At 43.5% G+C, this 18,905-nt stretch overlaps 1 protein-coding gene across 1 annotated transcript in view; it reads left to right on the top strand.

Moving 5' to 3' along the window:
• The window catches only part of spega (striated muscle enriched protein kinase a), a 50,002-nt gene extending 32,688 nt beyond the window's left edge, over nt 1-17,314 (top strand). The window contains exons 21-44 of the mRNA XM_076302472.1: nt 1,224-1,396; nt 1,625-1,737; nt 2,014-2,182; nt 2,785-2,884; nt 3,106-3,306; nt 3,600-3,657; nt 3,782-3,859; nt 4,169-4,341; nt 4,455-4,481; nt 4,683-4,835; nt 4,947-4,989; nt 5,079-5,147; nt 5,266-7,738; nt 7,957-8,103; nt 8,597-8,713; nt 8,960-9,127; nt 9,574-9,696; nt 10,007-10,168; nt 10,444-11,248; nt 11,795-12,034; nt 14,979-15,202; nt 15,609-15,684; nt 15,970-16,119; nt 17,048-17,314. Coding sequence (XP_076158587.1) covers nt 1,224-1,396; nt 1,625-1,737; nt 2,014-2,182; nt 2,785-2,884; nt 3,106-3,306; nt 3,600-3,657; nt 3,782-3,859; nt 4,169-4,341; nt 4,455-4,481; nt 4,683-4,835; nt 4,947-4,989; nt 5,079-5,147; nt 5,266-7,738; nt 7,957-8,103; nt 8,597-8,713; nt 8,960-9,127; nt 9,574-9,696; nt 10,007-10,168; nt 10,444-11,248; nt 11,795-12,034; nt 14,979-15,202; nt 15,609-15,684; nt 15,970-16,119; nt 17,048-17,279 — 6,274 coding nt within the window. The 3' untranslated portion in view covers nt 17,280-17,314. The remainder of the gene's footprint in view (nt 1-1,223; nt 1,397-1,624; nt 1,738-2,013; nt 2,183-2,784; nt 2,885-3,105; nt 3,307-3,599; nt 3,658-3,781; nt 3,860-4,168; nt 4,342-4,454; nt 4,482-4,682; nt 4,836-4,946; nt 4,990-5,078; nt 5,148-5,265; nt 7,739-7,956; nt 8,104-8,596; nt 8,714-8,959; nt 9,128-9,573; nt 9,697-10,006; nt 10,169-10,443; nt 11,249-11,794; nt 12,035-14,978; nt 15,203-15,608; nt 15,685-15,969; nt 16,120-17,047) is intronic.
• Nucleotides 17,315-18,905: the final 1,591 nt, after the last annotated feature.

Genomic DNA, 18,905 nt, shown 5'->3' with positions numbered 1-18,905 from the left:
CATTATTAGATATTAAAATTGATGAATGGTAGTGCACATATCAAAAGAATGACAATGTTCAAAAAACATGCCAGCATTTATTATGACCGCCGCGCAGCGAAGCTGGATGGAACCATCGTTTTTCGTTTTGATCTGTAGCCCCCCCGCTGGACTGCACCCCCCGAAAGGAGGGTAGGGCAGACACAGTTTTCTGTGAATATCTCGAGAACCGTAAGGTTTAGGAGGACCATTTTTTTTTTGTATGTTGATCTCAAGGGGCCATGTCAACCCATTCCATAACCACTCATTTCATGTATAGCGCCACCTAGTTAAACACAAAAAAGTAAAAATGAGGTGTTGTAATCGCAGGTATCTGTGACCTAACATAGTCAAAACTGCACGAAATTGGAAGTGTATATCATTATGACACCCTCTGAATGCACGCCAAGTTTCGTGGAATTCCGTTCATGGGGGGCCACACAATAAATTCATTTATGTTACTATACACCAACTGGCCTGTAGGTGGCCGGAGACAGTTTTCTGTGAATATCTCGAGAACCGTAGGGCCTAGGAGGTCCACCTTTTTTTTGTATGTTGGTCTTAAGGGGGCATGTTAACCCATTCCATGTGCACACATGTGCATAAACAGATACACACGCACACACATACATTCACAGTAATCATACGTATGACACATACTCACACAGTAGACATATGTACGCATGCATGCACATGCACAAACACACATACGCAGGCAAACACACAAGCACGCACACACACACACACACACACACACACACACACACACACACACACACACACACATAAACATAAACGTGTACACGCACACATGCACACAATTCAAGAATTTCTCAGAATTATGAACAGGCAAGATGATTTATTTTTGTGGAAAAAATGTGCTGGCTGGATTTTGTACTGCTCTGCGGTACATCTAGTTTTTCAATAATTTGAAAGTATTTGAAAGTGAAATGAAAGTGAAAATGGGATTATAAAAAAGTATGCAGACCCACCTCTTTTAGATTTGATTTGAAACTTTATTGATCCCAGAAAGGTCAATACATTTAATACATACAAAGTACATTTTTATAGGCTAATAAAAAAGACTGTATATATCATATATAGTTTGATCAACAATTTCCATTCTTTTTTGTGTGTGTGTGTATGTTTGTGTGTGTCTGTGTCTGTGTGTGTCTCTCTGTGTGTGTGTGTGTGTGTGTGTGTAGGAGGGGGGCCATATTGCTTCACAAGCCTGGTGTGTGTGAGATGAGCATGCCAGATGACGATCAGCACTCCCTGAAACTGATGCGGGTGCGCGTTGGTGACGTGGGCCAGTACACCTGCATCGTGAGCAACGCATACGGCAGTGACATCTGCCATGCACAACTGATCCTCGCAGGTAATATCAAGTCCTAGCTCCAAATCCCAGCTTTGTATCTTACCCCATAAACTGATATCATCCATTTAGACTTTCCAGACTGTGAAATGTTCACTCCCAGACTCAATCAAGCACCCCTCCCCCCTTCACCCAACTACCCTGTTCCATTTGAAGGATGCTTAGATGCTTTGAACCATGCTCGAAAGTTTTGAGCCATGTAAATAGGGAATGTACTTGTTTACTCTCTAGCGCCCCCTGCCTTTGAGAGCATCATGGAGGACCTGGATGTGTGTGTGGGTGAGACAACAAGGTTTGCAGTGGTCGTCGATGGAAAGCCAGATCCGGATATCCTCTGGTATAAAGTGAGTCCCTCAAGATTAGAGAGAACATTTCCCCATCTGGGAGATTCAGATTCATTTTCATGGCAAACATCCAATTATATGTGACATTGATATACATAGAAATTATTGGACTATAGTCTATGAAATAGAATTTAATATATTGTGCATGCTAGGTTGTTACACTTTGGTACATGGTGTTGACTGGTTCACATAACAATATGTCAGGGCTATGGATGTTACTCAATATGGAATATCCACATCAAGTCACTAACACTGCTAATTCTTCACTGATTACAGGACAACACACTTCTGGCGGAAAGCAGCCACTTCACCTTTGTGTACGACGACAGGGAGTGCTCACTGGTGGTGCTCAATGCTCGAGAGGAGGACTCAGGGGTCTACACCTGCATGGCCAAGAACCTGGCCGGGTCGGTGAGCTGCAAGGCAGAGCTCACCGTGCGCACAGGTAATGGCAGATATCTTATGTTTGGAATCCAGTTATAAGTGGAGAGTCAATATCAGGATGTTTTTTTTTTTGTTTATGTGTAGTCTGCCTTTTGATAACTACCTGTCATCGTTACACTGGCATTCATAATTGGCCAATATTTTACACAGAAGGCACTGATTGGGTATCATAATCTGTCATATAACTAAATTCTTACTGTTTCTTTCACATCACATTTAAAGGTGCAGTCAGCTATTGCGCAGGAGGTCACATTTGTTTGTGTTTATGTTTATATTTACATTTATTAGCAGACGCTTTTGTCCAAAAAAACATAGGCCTACATTACTGTACATTTTAACCGAAGACCAAATGAAACACACACCAGAGACGTAGCTCACTCCTACACCCAGAGAAACTCCATGCTGGGTTTCGTTTTTGTTTGCCCCCATTTTATTTTGTTTCCAGTTTTTGGAGCCTGTTTTTTTTTAACAGTGTATACTCACAGAATGGGCAGCTAGAGGTCAAGAGGAGATAATTGTTGAATGTGACAAAAACTGTTATGGGCTTGAAATTGCGTACGATCGCTGCTGACTGCACCTTTAATGTTATTCCAAATAACCCAGCCAAGAAAGTAGTGGAAGAGCCAATGGAGGATGAAGAGACTATCTTGAGAAGAATGCGGAGACTAACAGATTATTATGACATTCACAAGGAGATCGGGAGGTGAGGCCAATGATGAATGATTTGATGGATTTTTTTTTATTATATAAACAGTTATAAACAGTAAACACATTATAAACACAATCCTTGCTCAGTAAACTGTAACACAAAGTTTCAGCTATGAACATACCTTTTCCTGCACAAAAGATCTGACTAATTTTCCAAAGGACAGTGCATTCTGCTGTGACGTCTTGCATGTCTGTGAACTTGTGCTGTGGCTGTAGGGGGGCATTTTCCTATGTGAAGCGGGTAACACTCAAAGCTGCGAAGAGAGATTACGCAGCTAAATTCATCACAGCTCGAGCGAAGAGGAAAGCCTCTGCCCTGCGGGAGATGTCTCTGCTCTCAGAACTGGACCACGAACGGATCCTCTACTTTCATGATGCTTTCGAAAAGAAAAATGTGATTGTGCTCATCACAGAACTGTATCCTTATCTGTTTTTTACACAATTACAAGGTTTTTAGGTATAAAAGGTTAATTTCTTTGCTCCATTATATATGATTTATACCATAGAATGTTTTCCATTTAGACCTCATTTCTATTTTGCCCTTGGCTTACTATTATAAAGTATGGGGTGACGAATGTTCACTGCAATAATTATAGTTTAACCGATAATAAATAAATTATAATAATTTAAATATTTAGTGTACATTGTAACTGTCCACATGACAATAAATGTGCTCTACACAGTGATGTTCTCCCTTTAACTCACCAAAGATGCCATGATGAGTTGCTTGAAAGATTGACAAAGAGGACCACCATTATGGAATCAGAGGTTTGCTTTCTCCAACGCTATTCATAATTATTGTACTGTTTCTGCTTAGTGTCTTTATATGGAGCAAAAACATAAATCATATGAAACAGCTGACCACTGAAAACTGACCTCAACCTTTTTGCAGGTCCGTTCCATAATCAGGCAAATACTAGAAGGTATTGATTATCTTCACCATAATGATATCATTCATCTTGACATCAAGGTAAAGCACTGGGTGAAACATTTTAGTTCATATCGACTATTGAACAATTGATGAAGTATTGACCAATCCAGTATTTAGAATCTAGGAATCAATTGCTATTATGAACTAGCCTCGATGTAAATCTAAGGATTGCTGATGTATTAAACCTTTTCTTGGATGTTCACTAAATCAAACATGTCTGTGGACTACTGCAACAACTGCATCAACAATATAGGAATGAAAATCAGAGTGGTCTAGGGCCATTTGGACTCAAAGTTGCCATTTAGGGCCATTTGGACTCAAAGTTGCCATTTTTCTCCTTCCTCACAGCCAGAGAACATTCTCATGGCTGATCGTAACAGTGACCAGATTCGAATCTGTGATTTTGGCAGCGCTTTGAAGCTCACTCCCAACGAGCCACAGTACAGCAAGTATGGCACTCCAGAATTTGTTGCTCCGGAGATTGTGAGCCAAACACCCATTTCCAAGGCAACAGATATCTGGTAAGACATTTAATCCATCTGACACAGTCCCACACTACATTAGTCACCTCTTTTCAAAGGCCAAAAAATGTTTTTTATTTCTCGATTCTAATGCAATTCATCTCTCTTCGCAGGCCCGTCGGAGTTATAGCCTATTTATGGTACGTTAATTATTGTTGTGTCATTGGTTTATATGCCCTTTTTACAAAATCAATATTGAATTTCCTGCCAAACGAAAAATCAAATTAGTGTGTGCACACAATACCAATCTGTCTCAGTAATCACTACACAGCCAAAGCCACAGCAAAATGTCGATAGGGATAAGGGATAAGGATTTACTGAGAGGTTGTGTAATCTTATAGCCTCACAGGTGTGTCCCCATTTGCTGCGGAGAATGACCGTGAAACACTACTCAACATCAGGAACTACAATGTGGCTTTCGAGGAGAACATGTTTGCTGATTTGTGCAGAGAAGCCAAAGGATTTGTCATCAAGCTGCTGGTTTTAGACAGGCTGTGAGTCTGTTTATTAATGAATCAAATTTTAATGAATTATGTTCGAGTAATTAACCTTTTTTTCAAATTGTTTCTTCCTCTTAAATTTCTAATCATCCTTTTATTTCCTAGGAGACCAGACACAACTGAGGGTCTTCGGCATCCTTGGTTTAAGGTAGATATGTTGAAATATGTATGCTGTTCTGATTTATTGACATCAATCCAATTATTTGCAAGCTAAATTAGATTTTCTATCCTTTGAAGACCTTGACTAAGGGGAAGAGTATCAGTACAGCATTACATAAACAGGTCCTGGCAAGAAGAAAGTGGCAGGTGAGATAGTGGATGCTGCTTGAGTCATATTCATTTGTGCTCACTCAAGGAGAAATTTAATTTACAGACTTTTCTTGCTTGTGCTAAAGCAATTTCTTTATTTTTTATTTCTTGTTAGAGGTCACTCATCAGCTACAAGTCCAAAATGGTGATGAGAGCCATCCCTGAGCTGCTGGATGACTCCTCCAAGCACACATCTATTGCTGTGTCCAGACATCTCAAGGAGAGTTCGCCACCACCATCGTCCTCCTCCGACTCTGATGGGGACATCGATGAGCTTCCCTTTATCCCCATGCCTATGAATATGGTGTTCTCGGGCTCCAGGATGTCCCTCACTGAGATCACAGGGGAGGACGATGTTTCGGATGGTGTCGTACCGGCCAAAGGGAACCATCACAGTGTGGAACCGATGGAGTGTGAGCCCTCAGTGCCTGGGAAAGATGGGGAGTCTGAAGAGGTGGGTACGGAAGGGGAGAAGCCCAGGAAGCCTCTTCAGAGAGGGTCGAGTGTGGAGGCTGAGGAGGCACGGATCAAGTCCAGGAGGGCAACAATGCGCAGAGGTAGCTCAGCCGACAGTGCCCTGCTCCTTCACGTCTCACCAGAAGAGGGCGCTACAGCAGAGGAGGCCGAGGAAGGCAGCTGTAGCCTTAAAAAGGCCGTCTCCATGGAGCTACCCAGACGGAGCCCAAGTCCAGGCCCGGGGAAGCTGAGCCAGGAGGACTACGCCCTGAAACTGGAGCTGATGAGGCAGAGGCTCCTCCGGGGCGGATCCGTGGACAAGAAGATGAGCGGGTTACGCGGCCCTCTGCTGGAGACGCTAGGGGTGGACGACGAAAGACGGACGTCGTCCCTCGACCGCAACTTGCGCAGGGCAAGGATGGGCGGAATGACGAGGGCATCCTCGACAGAGAGTCCCTCAGAGGGCTCCCCAAAGACGAAGGTGTTTCGTAAGAGCGCCTCATTTAGTCAAGTTGACCCTGAAGCCACTCCACTGCACAGACGCTTTGGAGCACCGCTGGAGATCCCTAACACTCAGACAGGCCGGATGGGAGAGCAGAAGCTGCATGAAGCCGTATCTATGTCTGTCCTTACTGAGCAAACTAGACTAGAGTCAAGGCCTGAATCTCCCACTGAGACTAACTCTGTACCACCCACTCCTGACCCGGAACAGCAGGAAAGGAAACAGGAAGAGAGGTGGATTCTGGGAAATGAGAAGATGGATGAGGAACAACAAGATGGGACAACAATCTCTGAATTTTCCCCTCAAAGTCATGAGGAGGACAATGTATCCCTGTCCTCATATTCAGCAGTGAAGGATTCTAGCTCTGTAGTTTCTCCTATGATTAAATCTGAAAGCAGCAGTAGGAGAGAGAGTGTTGTGTCAAAATCTGAGGAGGTTTCCAGCTCAAATGAAGGTGAAGGGAAGTCAGAAGTTGAGTCGTCTGCATCAACTCCCACTGAGAAGAAAAAATCGGCTTATGCTGATGTGATGCAAACCATCACTGGGTTGCAACCCAATGGAAAGCAGCCTCACGTCCCTACCGCCACCCATTCACGGACTCGCTCCAACCCTGAAACTATCCTCCTACCTGAGCATCCTGCCGTCTTCGCCAAAGTGGCCACGCCATTTGCTCCCATTCTCAGAACCGACATCAAGGACATTGACTCAGAGGAGGTTTTCGAGGCGAGGTTCAAAAAGCGCGAGTCATCTTTAACTCGCGGCCTGAAGCGCCTGACTAGGACTAAGTCGGAGGAGAAGTCTCCGGTCATGCCTCGCAAGCTGGGCGAGGAGATCTATAGACCTGGGCCCACCGGGGCTCCTCTGGAGATGGTGTCCAGAGGACTTCAGGAGAAATCCAAGTCAGTCCAGGACCTCAGGGAGGTGGACAAGGACCTTGGCTTGATCGGCAGGTTCTCCATGCGGGCAAAGAAGTCGTCTCTCGCTCCCAAGAAGGAGGAGAAGCCAAAGGACGAGTCAAAGGACGAATCGGCTAGCAAACGCAGGGTGTCCTGGGCTCTGGGTCGCAGCAAGTCCGAGGATAAAAAAGCGACGGAGCCCATCAAGACAGAAGAGGAAGTGAAAGCAAAGAAGGATGTCTCGGAGAGAGATAAGCAGAAGGTTCCAGACTCACCTGTTTTTGCCATGAGGCGCAGGTTTGAGTCAAAGGTGGCAGGCATTTCGGAGAAAATACGCAGTCGATCGGAGGAAAGGAAGGAAACAAAAATCCTGAAACCAACACAACCAGATGTCGAAGCATCTGAAGCTCCTACGGAAGAAACGAAACCAGATCAGAAGAAGGTCGATGAGTCGCCAGTTCTGGCCATGAAGAAGAAGTTTGAAGCCAAGGTTGCTGGTATCTCCATGAAACTGCGAAGCCAGTCTGAAGATAGGGAGGTGGAGACCGAGCCGAAGCCGGAGGGCAAGAGAACACCTCTTCTGTCCCGCCTTCGACATTCTCAGTCGGAGGGTACGAGTCTGAAGAAGATGGACATCCCTGAAAACCAGCTTGCTGAACAAACGGGCAAATTAGGTGGCAACGAGTCGGTGGAATCCACTAACAGTGCGCAGGCTGACTTGAAATCTTCTCAGAGTAAGCAGGGCCATTTTGACACAACCTTAAATGCTCTTGTACAGAGATACTGAGTATGAGTTTCGTATATTGCAGTTATATAAGTCCATACATTTTTTAAACGTATTAAAGTGGCCATGCTGTCTACAATGATTTGATGGTAACAATGATGTTATGCAACACTGACAACCACTGCTCAGGGTAACATAATTGTCCATTACGAACTCTGTTCGTTATAGCACCAGAGAATGACCGCCGCTCCAGATGGGATCGATGGGGTCTGTCAAGAGGCAAGAGAGGCAAAAGCCCCGGCCAGCTAAGCACTGCATCATCTGTCTCCAAGGAAGAGGAAGCTAAAAATCAGGAGTACACGCGCTCTTCTTCAGGTACTATATGTGAGGAATGATTAGTTGTGCCTTATCATTTGTTTAATGTGAAGAAAACTTGCACAGTCAAGTAGGAGGAGGAGAAAAGGCATTCAATTAATTAAATCTGTCTGTGAGGGGTTCTGGTGGCTCAACTGCCTCTTTCTTGCCAATGAAAAAAAACTCTCTGCTGTACAGGATTTTCATGTTTGCATTATGTGCATTTATTCATTAAGCTGATGTTTTATCTAAAGTTTTACTTTTGCACAATGAATGTCAATGCTCACTTACAAATGAGGACTGACATTCAGAGCAAATGCAGACCTTACAGTAGCGTAACAATACATACAATACAACCTTTATATAAGATGGTGCAGAAGAAGAAATCAAGTGACAAACGAGGTTGCCGCTCTCTGTCACATAGCTGCACACACCATCTCTCTTAATTTCTTACAGAAGAGCTAATCTTTAATTTTTGTATTTTGATCGATAAGATGATTGCTTTCATTTCCAGACTTCCCTCCGGTTTTCCACATTAAGTTAAGGGATCACATCCTTCTGGAGGGTGACCCAGTGACGCTCAGCTGTCTTCCTGCTGGGAACCCATTACCAAAGGTCATCTGGATGAAGGGTAGGAACATGACTAACCATTCCATAGCACAACAATACTATTTCTCTCTGTAGAAATAACCCGATATTGGAATGAGTCAATGCAAGATTCAGTCCAAGAAATATTAAATTATTATGAAATTATAGAGAAAATCATTCTCTATGTTATTAAAATGGGCTGGAATTCACAAAAAATATTTATATTTAAAATATTTTATATTTACACTGACTTATTTAATAAGATGATTTGTAAAATCTATTTTTCCAGATAAGAAACCATTGGAGATTGACAGTAGGATGAACCTGATGTCCAGTCCAGATGGCAGACAACTTCTGATGATCCTGAACACTACCAAAAAGGATGCTGGCCTGTACGAGTGTGTGGCCACCAACCCACTAGCATCGGCCACTAGCTCCTGCACCATCTCCCTGGCCTGTGAGTCCCTAACTGTACTCCAGACTTTCAAAATCAAATCTCTCGTGGAATAAAATAATCCGATCAGGTTCGATATTAGATTTGAGTCAAATTGAATTTTAAGGATATAACATTTGCAGAGGCACAGAGAGACTCAAATCACTTCCCATTAGACACTGACAAGAATCCACTTACAAGAAGCCTTGCTTTATTTGATTCATTTATTGTATTTCTGCAGTAGAATTGGCATCTCTTCTTTTTAGTTTTCCTACTCCACATTTCATATAATATTTTCATGAAAGAATAATACAAGAAGCAAACTAAATTATTTATAATCCTCCTGATTCAAACTTTGGGGGCTTATTTAAGTGTCACGTCATATTTGTTCCAGCAACGGCTACTTTGGTTTTGTTCCTTAAAAGGTTTTTGGTAAAGTACTCCATGTGCTCTTTGTTCGCCTCCTTAAGGTGTCCCAAAGCGACCTGGAACACCAGAGGTTCCTCAGACGTACAACAACACGGCTCTGGTGCTGTGGAAACCGGCGGACACCAAACCCCCGTGCACGTACTCACTCGAGAGAAGGACAGAGGGTAAGCTTCCGTCATAAACTCTGAGCTCCGCGTTACCCTTGCTCTTTAAAATCCCATCAAGTCTCTGGAAACACTTCTATTCATTGGAAAATAAATGTCAGTATAAATGTTAGGCTTTTGATTTTATTACTACCCAAAATGTTTCATGAGACACAGTCGTTGCCTTTAGGGTTTTTATTGTGTTCTTGGACCTTTGGACACTAGTTTCTCCACATAAAAGAACAAATGGAAACCACATTTATTTATTGTACTAAATACTTTACAATCATTGCTTCAATAACTCACATCAAAGACATTTTCCATCTGACAGGTGAAACAAACTGGCTCATAGTTGCTACGGGTTTGATGGACTGTTACCACAATGTGACAGAACTGCCCACCGGCAACACCCTAAGGTTTAGAGTGGCCTGTGTCAACAAGGCAGGCCAGGGACCATACAGCAGCACCTCTGGGAAAGTGTGCCTAGGCACAGGTACTGAAACTATGAAAATATATAGATATGAAAATATCACAAAATATGCACTTTAACAATACATACTGAATATGAATGTGGATATGGATTGTTTATGAGCCATAGATTACCCACTGAATTGAAATAAGTTTTCTATTATATTGCATTATATGGTAGGGAGTGCAATGCATTCACTAAGCTCAATACATTTGTACACACTCCCCCTCTCCTACCTGTGATTGCATTTCTAAATGTCACCCTTGAATTGAAAAATGATTTGTCCTCATCCATGACAGGGAGGAGTGTGTTCACTAAGCCGGTGAAAGGGAAAGCCACCTCACAGTCTCCTGCGGCAGATGTCCCCGCTCCACCTCCAGGCGCTGCCATGGCAACCTGCTCCGTCGTCGTCCAGCGCAGTAAATCCGTGCCTGCCGTGTCCCCATCCTCACTGCCACAGGCTCTCCCAGCACCCTTCCCTACCACTCAGATCCCTGTCCAGATCCCGTCCCGCGCGGCCACAGCGAGCCCCACCACGCCACCCGTGGTCACTCCTCTTCCTGCCCCGTCCTCTGCCACCAGAACCCCTCACGTCTGGCCGCCCCGCAGAGCTTCTGATGCCCAGTCACCCACTAACATTCCTCACGTGCAGAGACAGACAGCTCTGCCAGCTAATAGCGCGACAAACACAGCACTAGTCACGCCCGCTCCCCAATCGCCACCCGTGGTGAAACCCATAGCGCCTTTGGTCCTGCCAAAACCGAAGAGTCCTGTGAATGTAGTGCCGCCCATCACTCAAACCCCACCAGTGCCCCAGCCTGTGCCCACCACCACCAGCTCCCCTTCTGCCACCATGCCTCTACCCTGCAGACCCATCTCCCCAGTGCCCTCGTATGTGCCAACCACCACCGCGCGCGTGGCACCCACTCCTGTCTCTCCCCCTGTAGTGTTGGTAAGCAGCATGAGCCCCTTCGGAGAGGGGCCAACGACTCCCACCCCTCTCACCCCCACAGGCCAAGTGAACCCCTCCACAAAGGCCAGTGAGTCCAGCCTGAGGCAAGGGGTGCCTCAGAAACCTTACACCTTCTTGGATGAAAAGACAAGGTATAGAGCTGCTTACCATTTCCATCCTTATCTCATAGTGTAATTCTCATTAAATATAGGAAGCTTTGGTTCAGCCAGTAGCTACCAGTGGCTTAAGAAGTGTTTACAGAATTTACAGAAAGTACTTACAGGACTTCAGGTCGTAGGTTAGATTCTCACACAATTCATTTTAGATGGAAGTGTGAAAGTGAAAGTAAATGCCTTTGGCAGAGAAGCTCAGACCTTCTGCCTCATACAGAGATTATGAGCAGTGTGGTCATGTTTAGTATGTTTTTGGGGGACTTTTTTGCTTTTTTCTTATGACAGGACAGTGAAGAGGCAGACAGGAAGTGAGTGGGAGAGAGTGATGGGGTGGGATCGGGACATGACCCGGGTCGGACTCGAACCCAGGTTACCGTAGGAACTTGGACCCGGATGTGGTATGGGCGCTGTGGCCAGTTGTGCCACAGCGCCCCCCAGTGTAGTCACGTTTAACTAGCGCCCCCCAGTGTTGTCATGTTTAACTAATGTCCCCAAGTGTTTAACTCTTCTTAACTGTTTTGTCAGAGGTCGGTTTGGAGTGATCCGTGAGTGCCGTGAGAACGCCACGGGGAAAATGTTCACGGCTAAGATCGTGTCGTACGACCAGGACACCAAACAGCAGGTGGTGCAGGAGTACCAGACTCTCAAGTCGCTGCACAATGACAGGATCATGGCTCTCCACGAGGCCTACGTCACCCCACGCTACCTGGTGCTCATCACCGAGAACTGCACAGGGAAGGAGATCCTCTACAGTCTCATTGACAGGTTGGTGTGTGTGTGTGTGTGTTTCACTCTCTCTCTCTCTCTCTGTGTGTGTGTGTGTGTGTGTATGTGTGTGTGCGCATATCTGTATTTTATATTATTGTGCACACATTATGCACATTTAGGGCTGTATTTTGGGTCACCAGCGCATGGCGTAATATTCGTTATTCACCTGCGGAAAGTTGAATTCGTTATTTTGCACATTTATTTTTTAAGCATTGCGCCCAGGGGTGTGGCAATTAACAACCTAGGGAGGGACCGGGCGCGTTGTCTACAAATCGCTATCATACACCACCTAAACCTGGTCAGAATTCAATGGCGAGTTGTTCATATGCTATTTTAAGAGCGCATGTCAACAGTCATATATAGTGCACGCACCATCCTTCTATCATTCATGAACGCACACCAGCGCACGTCCATGCAAAGCATTACAAATTGCACGATTACAATGGGAAACATAATTAGAATAAAGATATTACGAAATACTGTACATCTCATAATGAGTAGTTATTCACCATCATTTGCAAATTGGTAATGACGGTTAAAAGTGATTAGGGGAGAGGCGAGAGACACGTATGGAGCACAGCTGAAGACGCACTGTCACGAGATATAAGCAACTCCTCTGCAGGATAAATGTAGTTTTATTCAGTCATTTGAGCAACATTAGGGTAAGTGTTGCTTTTTCCAGCCTATGTTTTCGATGGTAACCCATTGTCAGTCAATAGTGAAAGTAACTGCATATAACTGTCTTGTCGTTGACTGACTCCTTGGTGAAGTTAGTTTCACTTTGCCAATGAGTTCAAATAATAGACGAGTGCAAATGCGTGAAGGCTATGCTAGGTTTTAGTAAAGCATGGTTTAAGAATGACTATTCCATACATACGGTCTCGCAAGCAGCCTCCTTCAAATGCGCCGTTGAATGCCAAAATACCCTCAGTCAACGACAAGACAGTTATATGCAGTTACTTTCACTATTGACTGACAATGGGTTACCATCGAAAACATAGGCTGGAAAAAGCAACACTTACCCTAATGTTGCTCAAATGACTGAATAAAACAACATTTATCCTGCAGAGGAGTTGCTTATATCTCGTGACAGTGCGTCTTCAGCTGTGCTCCATACGTGTCTCTCGCCTCTCCCCTAATCACTTTTAACCGTCATTACCAATTTGCAAATGATGGTGAATAACTACTCATAATGAGATGTACAGTATTTCGTAATATCTTTATTCTAATTATGTTTCCCATTGTAATCGTGCAATTTGTAATGCTTTGCATGGACGTGCGCTGGTGTGCGTTCATGAATGATAGAAGGATGGTTCGTGCACCTGCCAATATGACTGTTGACATGCGCTCTTAAAATAGCATATGAACAACTCGCCATTGACTTCTGACCAGGTTTAGGTGGTGTATGATAGCTATTTTCAGACAACGCGCCAGGGCCCGCCCTAGGTTGTTAATTGCCACACCCCTGGGCGCAATGCTTAAAAAATAAAGGTGCAAAATACCGAATTCAACTTCGCGCGACTGAAAAACGAACTGTACGCCATGCGCTGGTGCCCCAAAATATAGCCCTTAGAGACTGACAGATTGAGAGACTTACATTGTTACGACCAGTGTTGGGGAGTAACGGAATACATGTACCGGCGTTACGTATTCAGAATACAAATTATGAGTAACTGTATTCCGATACAGTTACAAGTTAAATAGTTGGTATTTAGAATACAGTTACATTGTTGAAATCAATGGATTACATGACGATACTTCTCTGTTTCATAAGTTTGTTCACTCTCTAAATAAATTAAGAGAGTGAATAAATAAATTAAGAGAGTGAATAAATTAATGAACTCCATTTCCCAGAAGCTCCTGAAAGCAATCTAGATCAAATTGTTTACATGTTTAAATCCAAGCCCCGCCGTCTTGCACTAGCCTAAAAACGCAGTCAGTGCGCATTATGGACGCGTCATCGGAGACCCTGAAATGACTGTTTGCACAGCAAATTAGGAGTAAAGTAAGTGGAGGTAACTCCTGTTCCTCACTGATCGTGGTTCCTGATGTCTGTTCAAAGGATATTTTCCCAAGTATTAATAGCTCAGGCTACTTCGGCCAATCGGTTACACAGTTTGCTAAACAAGCAAAGCCTAGTTCACGTGTTAGACCTACAATAAAACCAATCTCTAAAATAGGCACTGCATTCTAAGTTTTTTATTCTAACTTAAAATAGCTTTATGGATTATTATTTGTTCTAATTAGATCTACATTTACGTTTTAAAAAATCATATGGTGCAGCCTCTGAATAATTATTCTTGCGAGTAGGCCTAGCATATTTTAACGTGCGTTTTTTGATTGTCATTACGCGATCACGTTCATTTTGAGAGCACTGATATACAGTTGCCTAGCCCATAGTGTTTACATTTACAAGTCATTTGCGTTCCACCTGTCATATGCGCCCCTCACTTGTACTGGGTTGATGCCACCGAAAAATCTCACAGGCACACCTTAATTATAATTTCTGGCTACGCCCTTAAAGTAGCCTATTTATTTTGTTTGTTTTAATTAGCCTAGTCGCCTGCTGTAGTTTTAGTGGTCACCTTGCCATTTTAAAGTTGTATCAGGTAGCTTAGTTGCCTTTACATTCTCCTATGTGGGTCTAACACTTTAGCCATTTGGAACAGAAGAACACACCAGAATAGGGCTGTTTAGTAGACCTAAGCAGGATTTGATGGCCGCATTCCTACACTTATAAAATGCAATTCAATGCGAAAGTAATCTAAGTATTCAGAATACGTTACTCAGATTGAGTAACGTAACGGAATACGTTACAGATTACATTTTTGGGCATGTATTCTGTATTCTGTAACGGAATACGTTTTGAAAGTAACCCTCCCAACACTGGTTACGACAGACATTGTATTCTGCATGACCTCTTTGTCATGCCCTCCTGTAGGTTCCGGTACTCTGAGGATGATATTGTGCAGTATCTGGTCGGCATCCTGCAGGGTTTGGAGTACCTGCACAGCCGGCGAATCCTTCATCTTGACATCAAACCGGACAACATCATGGTCACCAATATGAACGTCATTAAGATCGTAGACTTGGGCAGTGCTCAGAGTTTTAATCCCCTCACACTCAGAACCTATAGCAGAGACCTAGCAACCTTAGAGTTCTCTGGTAAGCTGTGTGTCAGAGACATAAATAATGTTACATTAATGGTGTGTTTATGCTAACGACTGCACTTCACATTAATGATCTCTTCAATAACATGACATCATGTGAATAAAACAGACCTCAACACTATCTAGTATTTAGTGTTGTTAATGCTTGTGTTTATTATGACAATTAATGCATGCAGTTAATGGTCATTTATCCCTGATTTACTAATGCCAGTTGCATAGAAAATGCATTGAAACAGCTGAAAATGCTGATGAAATGTTTGCATAGTTATAGAAGACACAGAAGTGCTAGTCTTTTGTATAACCACCACCACCTGCTATGACTCACCAGTAGGTACTGTACCCAAACAGACACTTTTGGAGGGGGTGTGTGTCATGAGCTGCCATGTTGTTTCTCTCTGCAGCTCCTGAGCTGCTGAAAGGTGACGTGGTGGGGCCTCCAGCAGACATGTGGGGCGTGGGAGTACTTGTCTACATCATGTGAGTCACAAAACAGAGTGAAAAAGAAACAAGTTATACAAAGGAAAGTAGAAAGTTATACAAGACTGTATGAAATGAGTTTCTCAGTATACCACTTAGATTGTTAAACTCATTTACAATGCAATTAATCACACATTAGTTACTATTTTGCAACAACAAATGTGCTGACAAAATCCTTCTGGTGTTTAACTGGATGCACTGTAGTTTTTAATACATTACCTGTAGGCATTGCAGTTTTTCATGGAATTACATTGTATGAGGGTTGTCACTCATATTTTTGTTCAGGCTGAGTGGAAGACTACCCTTCCAGGAAAAGGACCCAAAGCAGACTGAGACCAAAATACTGGCAGCCAAGTTTGACGCCACAAAGCTGTACCCAAATGTGTCCCAAAGTGCCTCCGCCTTCCTGAAGAAGACTCTCAATGGCTATCCCTGGTGAGAGAACACAGCAGATCTAATAGTGTAAAAGGCCGATGTCTGATAAGGCTGAGAATACCATTACCAGTGCCATATACGGGAATATAATATAATCAGCCACAATTAAGATTAAGTATGGTGGGTGGACACCTGGTTAACACTACAATTTTGTGTGCAATTTCTACAGTAGTGCATTGTTTTTATAAGCTGTGTGGGGACTTTGTCTTAGGTGTAGGGCTACATCTATCTACATACATGAAATATATATAGCATTATTTATTGCTTATGTAAGTGCACTGTAATAAATGTTTTGACGTTTAGGTACGTGATTACCATAGTATATGTAATGTCATATTTGGATTGATGGTAACATGAAGGTCAAGTTTCAGTTTAGGTTTAAATCATTCTAGTATCTGTGGCCGGATGGAAGCAGTGTGAAAAATGGATTCAGGGGCTGGTCCATGTTTTTTGCTATTGTACAGTACGTGCTAAGTGAGTGATGGCTGTGTCATTTCTGTCTGACAGGCTGAGAGTGGGGGTGGGGAGGGTTATTATCTTGGAGACAATGTGTGCAATTTTAATGAGTTTGTTTTCACTGGTGACAGTTCACATGCTAAAGAAGCAGGGAAAATAGTAGATGGGAAAGATGGGTGGAATTGTGCTTTTGTGGAGCAGCAGCAAGAGGTGGGGGGCCAACAGACAGAGCTGTGGGTTTCAGTAAACCTGTTGGTGTTTGTGTTTGTGTTTGTATCAGTAAACCTGTTGGTGTTTGTGTTTGTGTTTGTATCAGTAAACCTGTTGGTGTTTGTGTTTGTGTTTGTTTCAGTAAACCTGTTTGTGTTTGTGTTTGTTTCAGTAAACCTATTTGTGTTTGTGTTTGTTTCAGTAAACCTGTTGGTGTTTGTGTTTGTTTCAGTAAACCTGTTGGTGTTTGTCTGTCCCTCAGGTCGCGGCCCACCACGAAGGACTGCTTCTCCCACGGCTGGCTGCAGGACTCCTACCTGATGAAGCTGCGCCGGCAGACGCTCACCTTCACCACGGCGCGCCTCAAGGAGTTCCTGGGGGAGCACCAGAGGCGGCGCGTGGAGGCCGCCACCAAGCACAAGGTCCTCCTGCGAGCCTACCAGAGCGGGCCGCCGTCCCCCGCCTCCTCCTCCACTACACCCGTCACCCAGTGACCAGAGCTCTCGTCTGGGGTGTGTGAGCGGCTCTCTCCCCCTCCAACCCTTCAACCCTCTGGGTCTTACAGAGTACAGTGGGGACTGGAGAGGCTCAAGCAGGCTAGGCTGGGCCCAGCTGCAGAGACTCCTATGTGCGAGACGGCAGTGTCAGCCCCCTAGAGCTGAGATAGAGAGAGAAAGAGAGAGAAAGAGAGAGAGAGAGAGAGAGAGAGAGAGAGAGAGAGACGACGACGACGACGGAGATGGCTGACAACCGAAATACAGATCAAACCAAGATGGATTTGAGCAGGAGTAATGGATTGCTTTGTACTGGACCATCTAATTAGCTAAGTGTTCATTCTGATAGAGGAGTCTGCAGTTTTATGACTTCCCTTTAGTCATCCGAATCTTCTTTTTTTTTCTTTTTTTTTTTTTGAAGATGAAGTAAAGGTTTGATCGGAGCAAAGCCGGCACATTTAATTCATTTCCTTGGCTGGCTCGCTATCAAAAGGCAAACCAAGCAGAATGTAATTAATGTTTTTAAATAACGGTACAGCTGTTGGCTTATAAGTCATGTCAGAAATGTTGACTATGTAAGCGATATGTCACTATTCAAATCAATGCTGACTTCAAAGACCCTTTTGAATAGATCTTGATCGATAAAATTTATTAATGCGTGATCCACATTGTACTCAACTCAACTCTGGCACAACAAGTGATTTTGGACCTTAGCGACAGGTTAGAGACTAATACTGTACTTGACGTTACGCTGCTATGTGTTGTGTAAGAATTTCAGTTGCAGAAACCCACCATATGTTTACTTCCCTAATTATTTGCACCTTTTTGGTGAATATGTAATATACCTTTTAGTATTTACAAACTGCACTCTCGTGTGCCACTGAGCTCATTTTGGATGTTGTGAACAGCTTCCTGGATGTTGCAGCAACACTTGGTGACATTTGTAACGGCCTTGTTTAAATACTCTTAATTTTACAGTTTGTACATGATTTTGAGTGTTTTTGATAGAGACATGTTTCTATGGACAGAAGATTATTGGATACTACAGGAGAGCCAGTGGTTGTTCTCTTGTACACATTTCTCCTGACCGTTACACAGCTAAAGGCCAATGCCCACTGGCGACGACATTCTCGTCTATGGATTTGACACTTAAGAGATAGAATCATTTTCTAAACGGTGGCGTTACTTGACGCACGTCAGACACCGCCAGTGGGCGTTGGCCTTAACAGAGTTGATTCCTCAAAGGTGTCATCAAGTATCAAAATCAGCCACTGACTAGACTAGAGAAAAAATTCTCCAGTCAAGGAAAAGGTAATAAACTTTCATGTCAAAAAATGATTTTCCAAGCACACTTAACATCAGATTGAGACACAGAGATGACACTGACCGTGCAGTGTTTTACTAGACATACAAACATGGGTGCAGCAAAATGTAGATATTTTCAATATGGAAAAGCCTTGTGTATTGTCATAGGTTTGCATAGGGTACTTTGTAGGTGGTCCTTCATGGAGAGTTATCATTATATTGTCATGTGATTCACATACAGTGGTGTATTCTTATCTAATGGAAGCTGCTAATACCACACATTGAATGCAGTTATTAATGTGAATAAAATAACTCGTAGAC

Source organism: Alosa pseudoharengus, unplaced genomic scaffold (assembly GCF_046254945.1).
Source record: "Alosa pseudoharengus isolate Yale_2024_CS ecotype anadromous, Long Island Sound unplaced genomic scaffold, YU_APseudo_1.1 YU_APseudo_1.1_scf_24, whole genome shotgun sequence".
In the NCBI taxonomy this organism is placed as follows: domain Eukaryota; kingdom Metazoa; phylum Chordata; class Actinopteri; order Clupeiformes; family Clupeidae; genus Alosa; species Alosa pseudoharengus.
The sequence above is the reverse complement of the archived record's forward strand: the minus strand, read 5'-3'. Positions and strand labels throughout refer to the sequence as shown.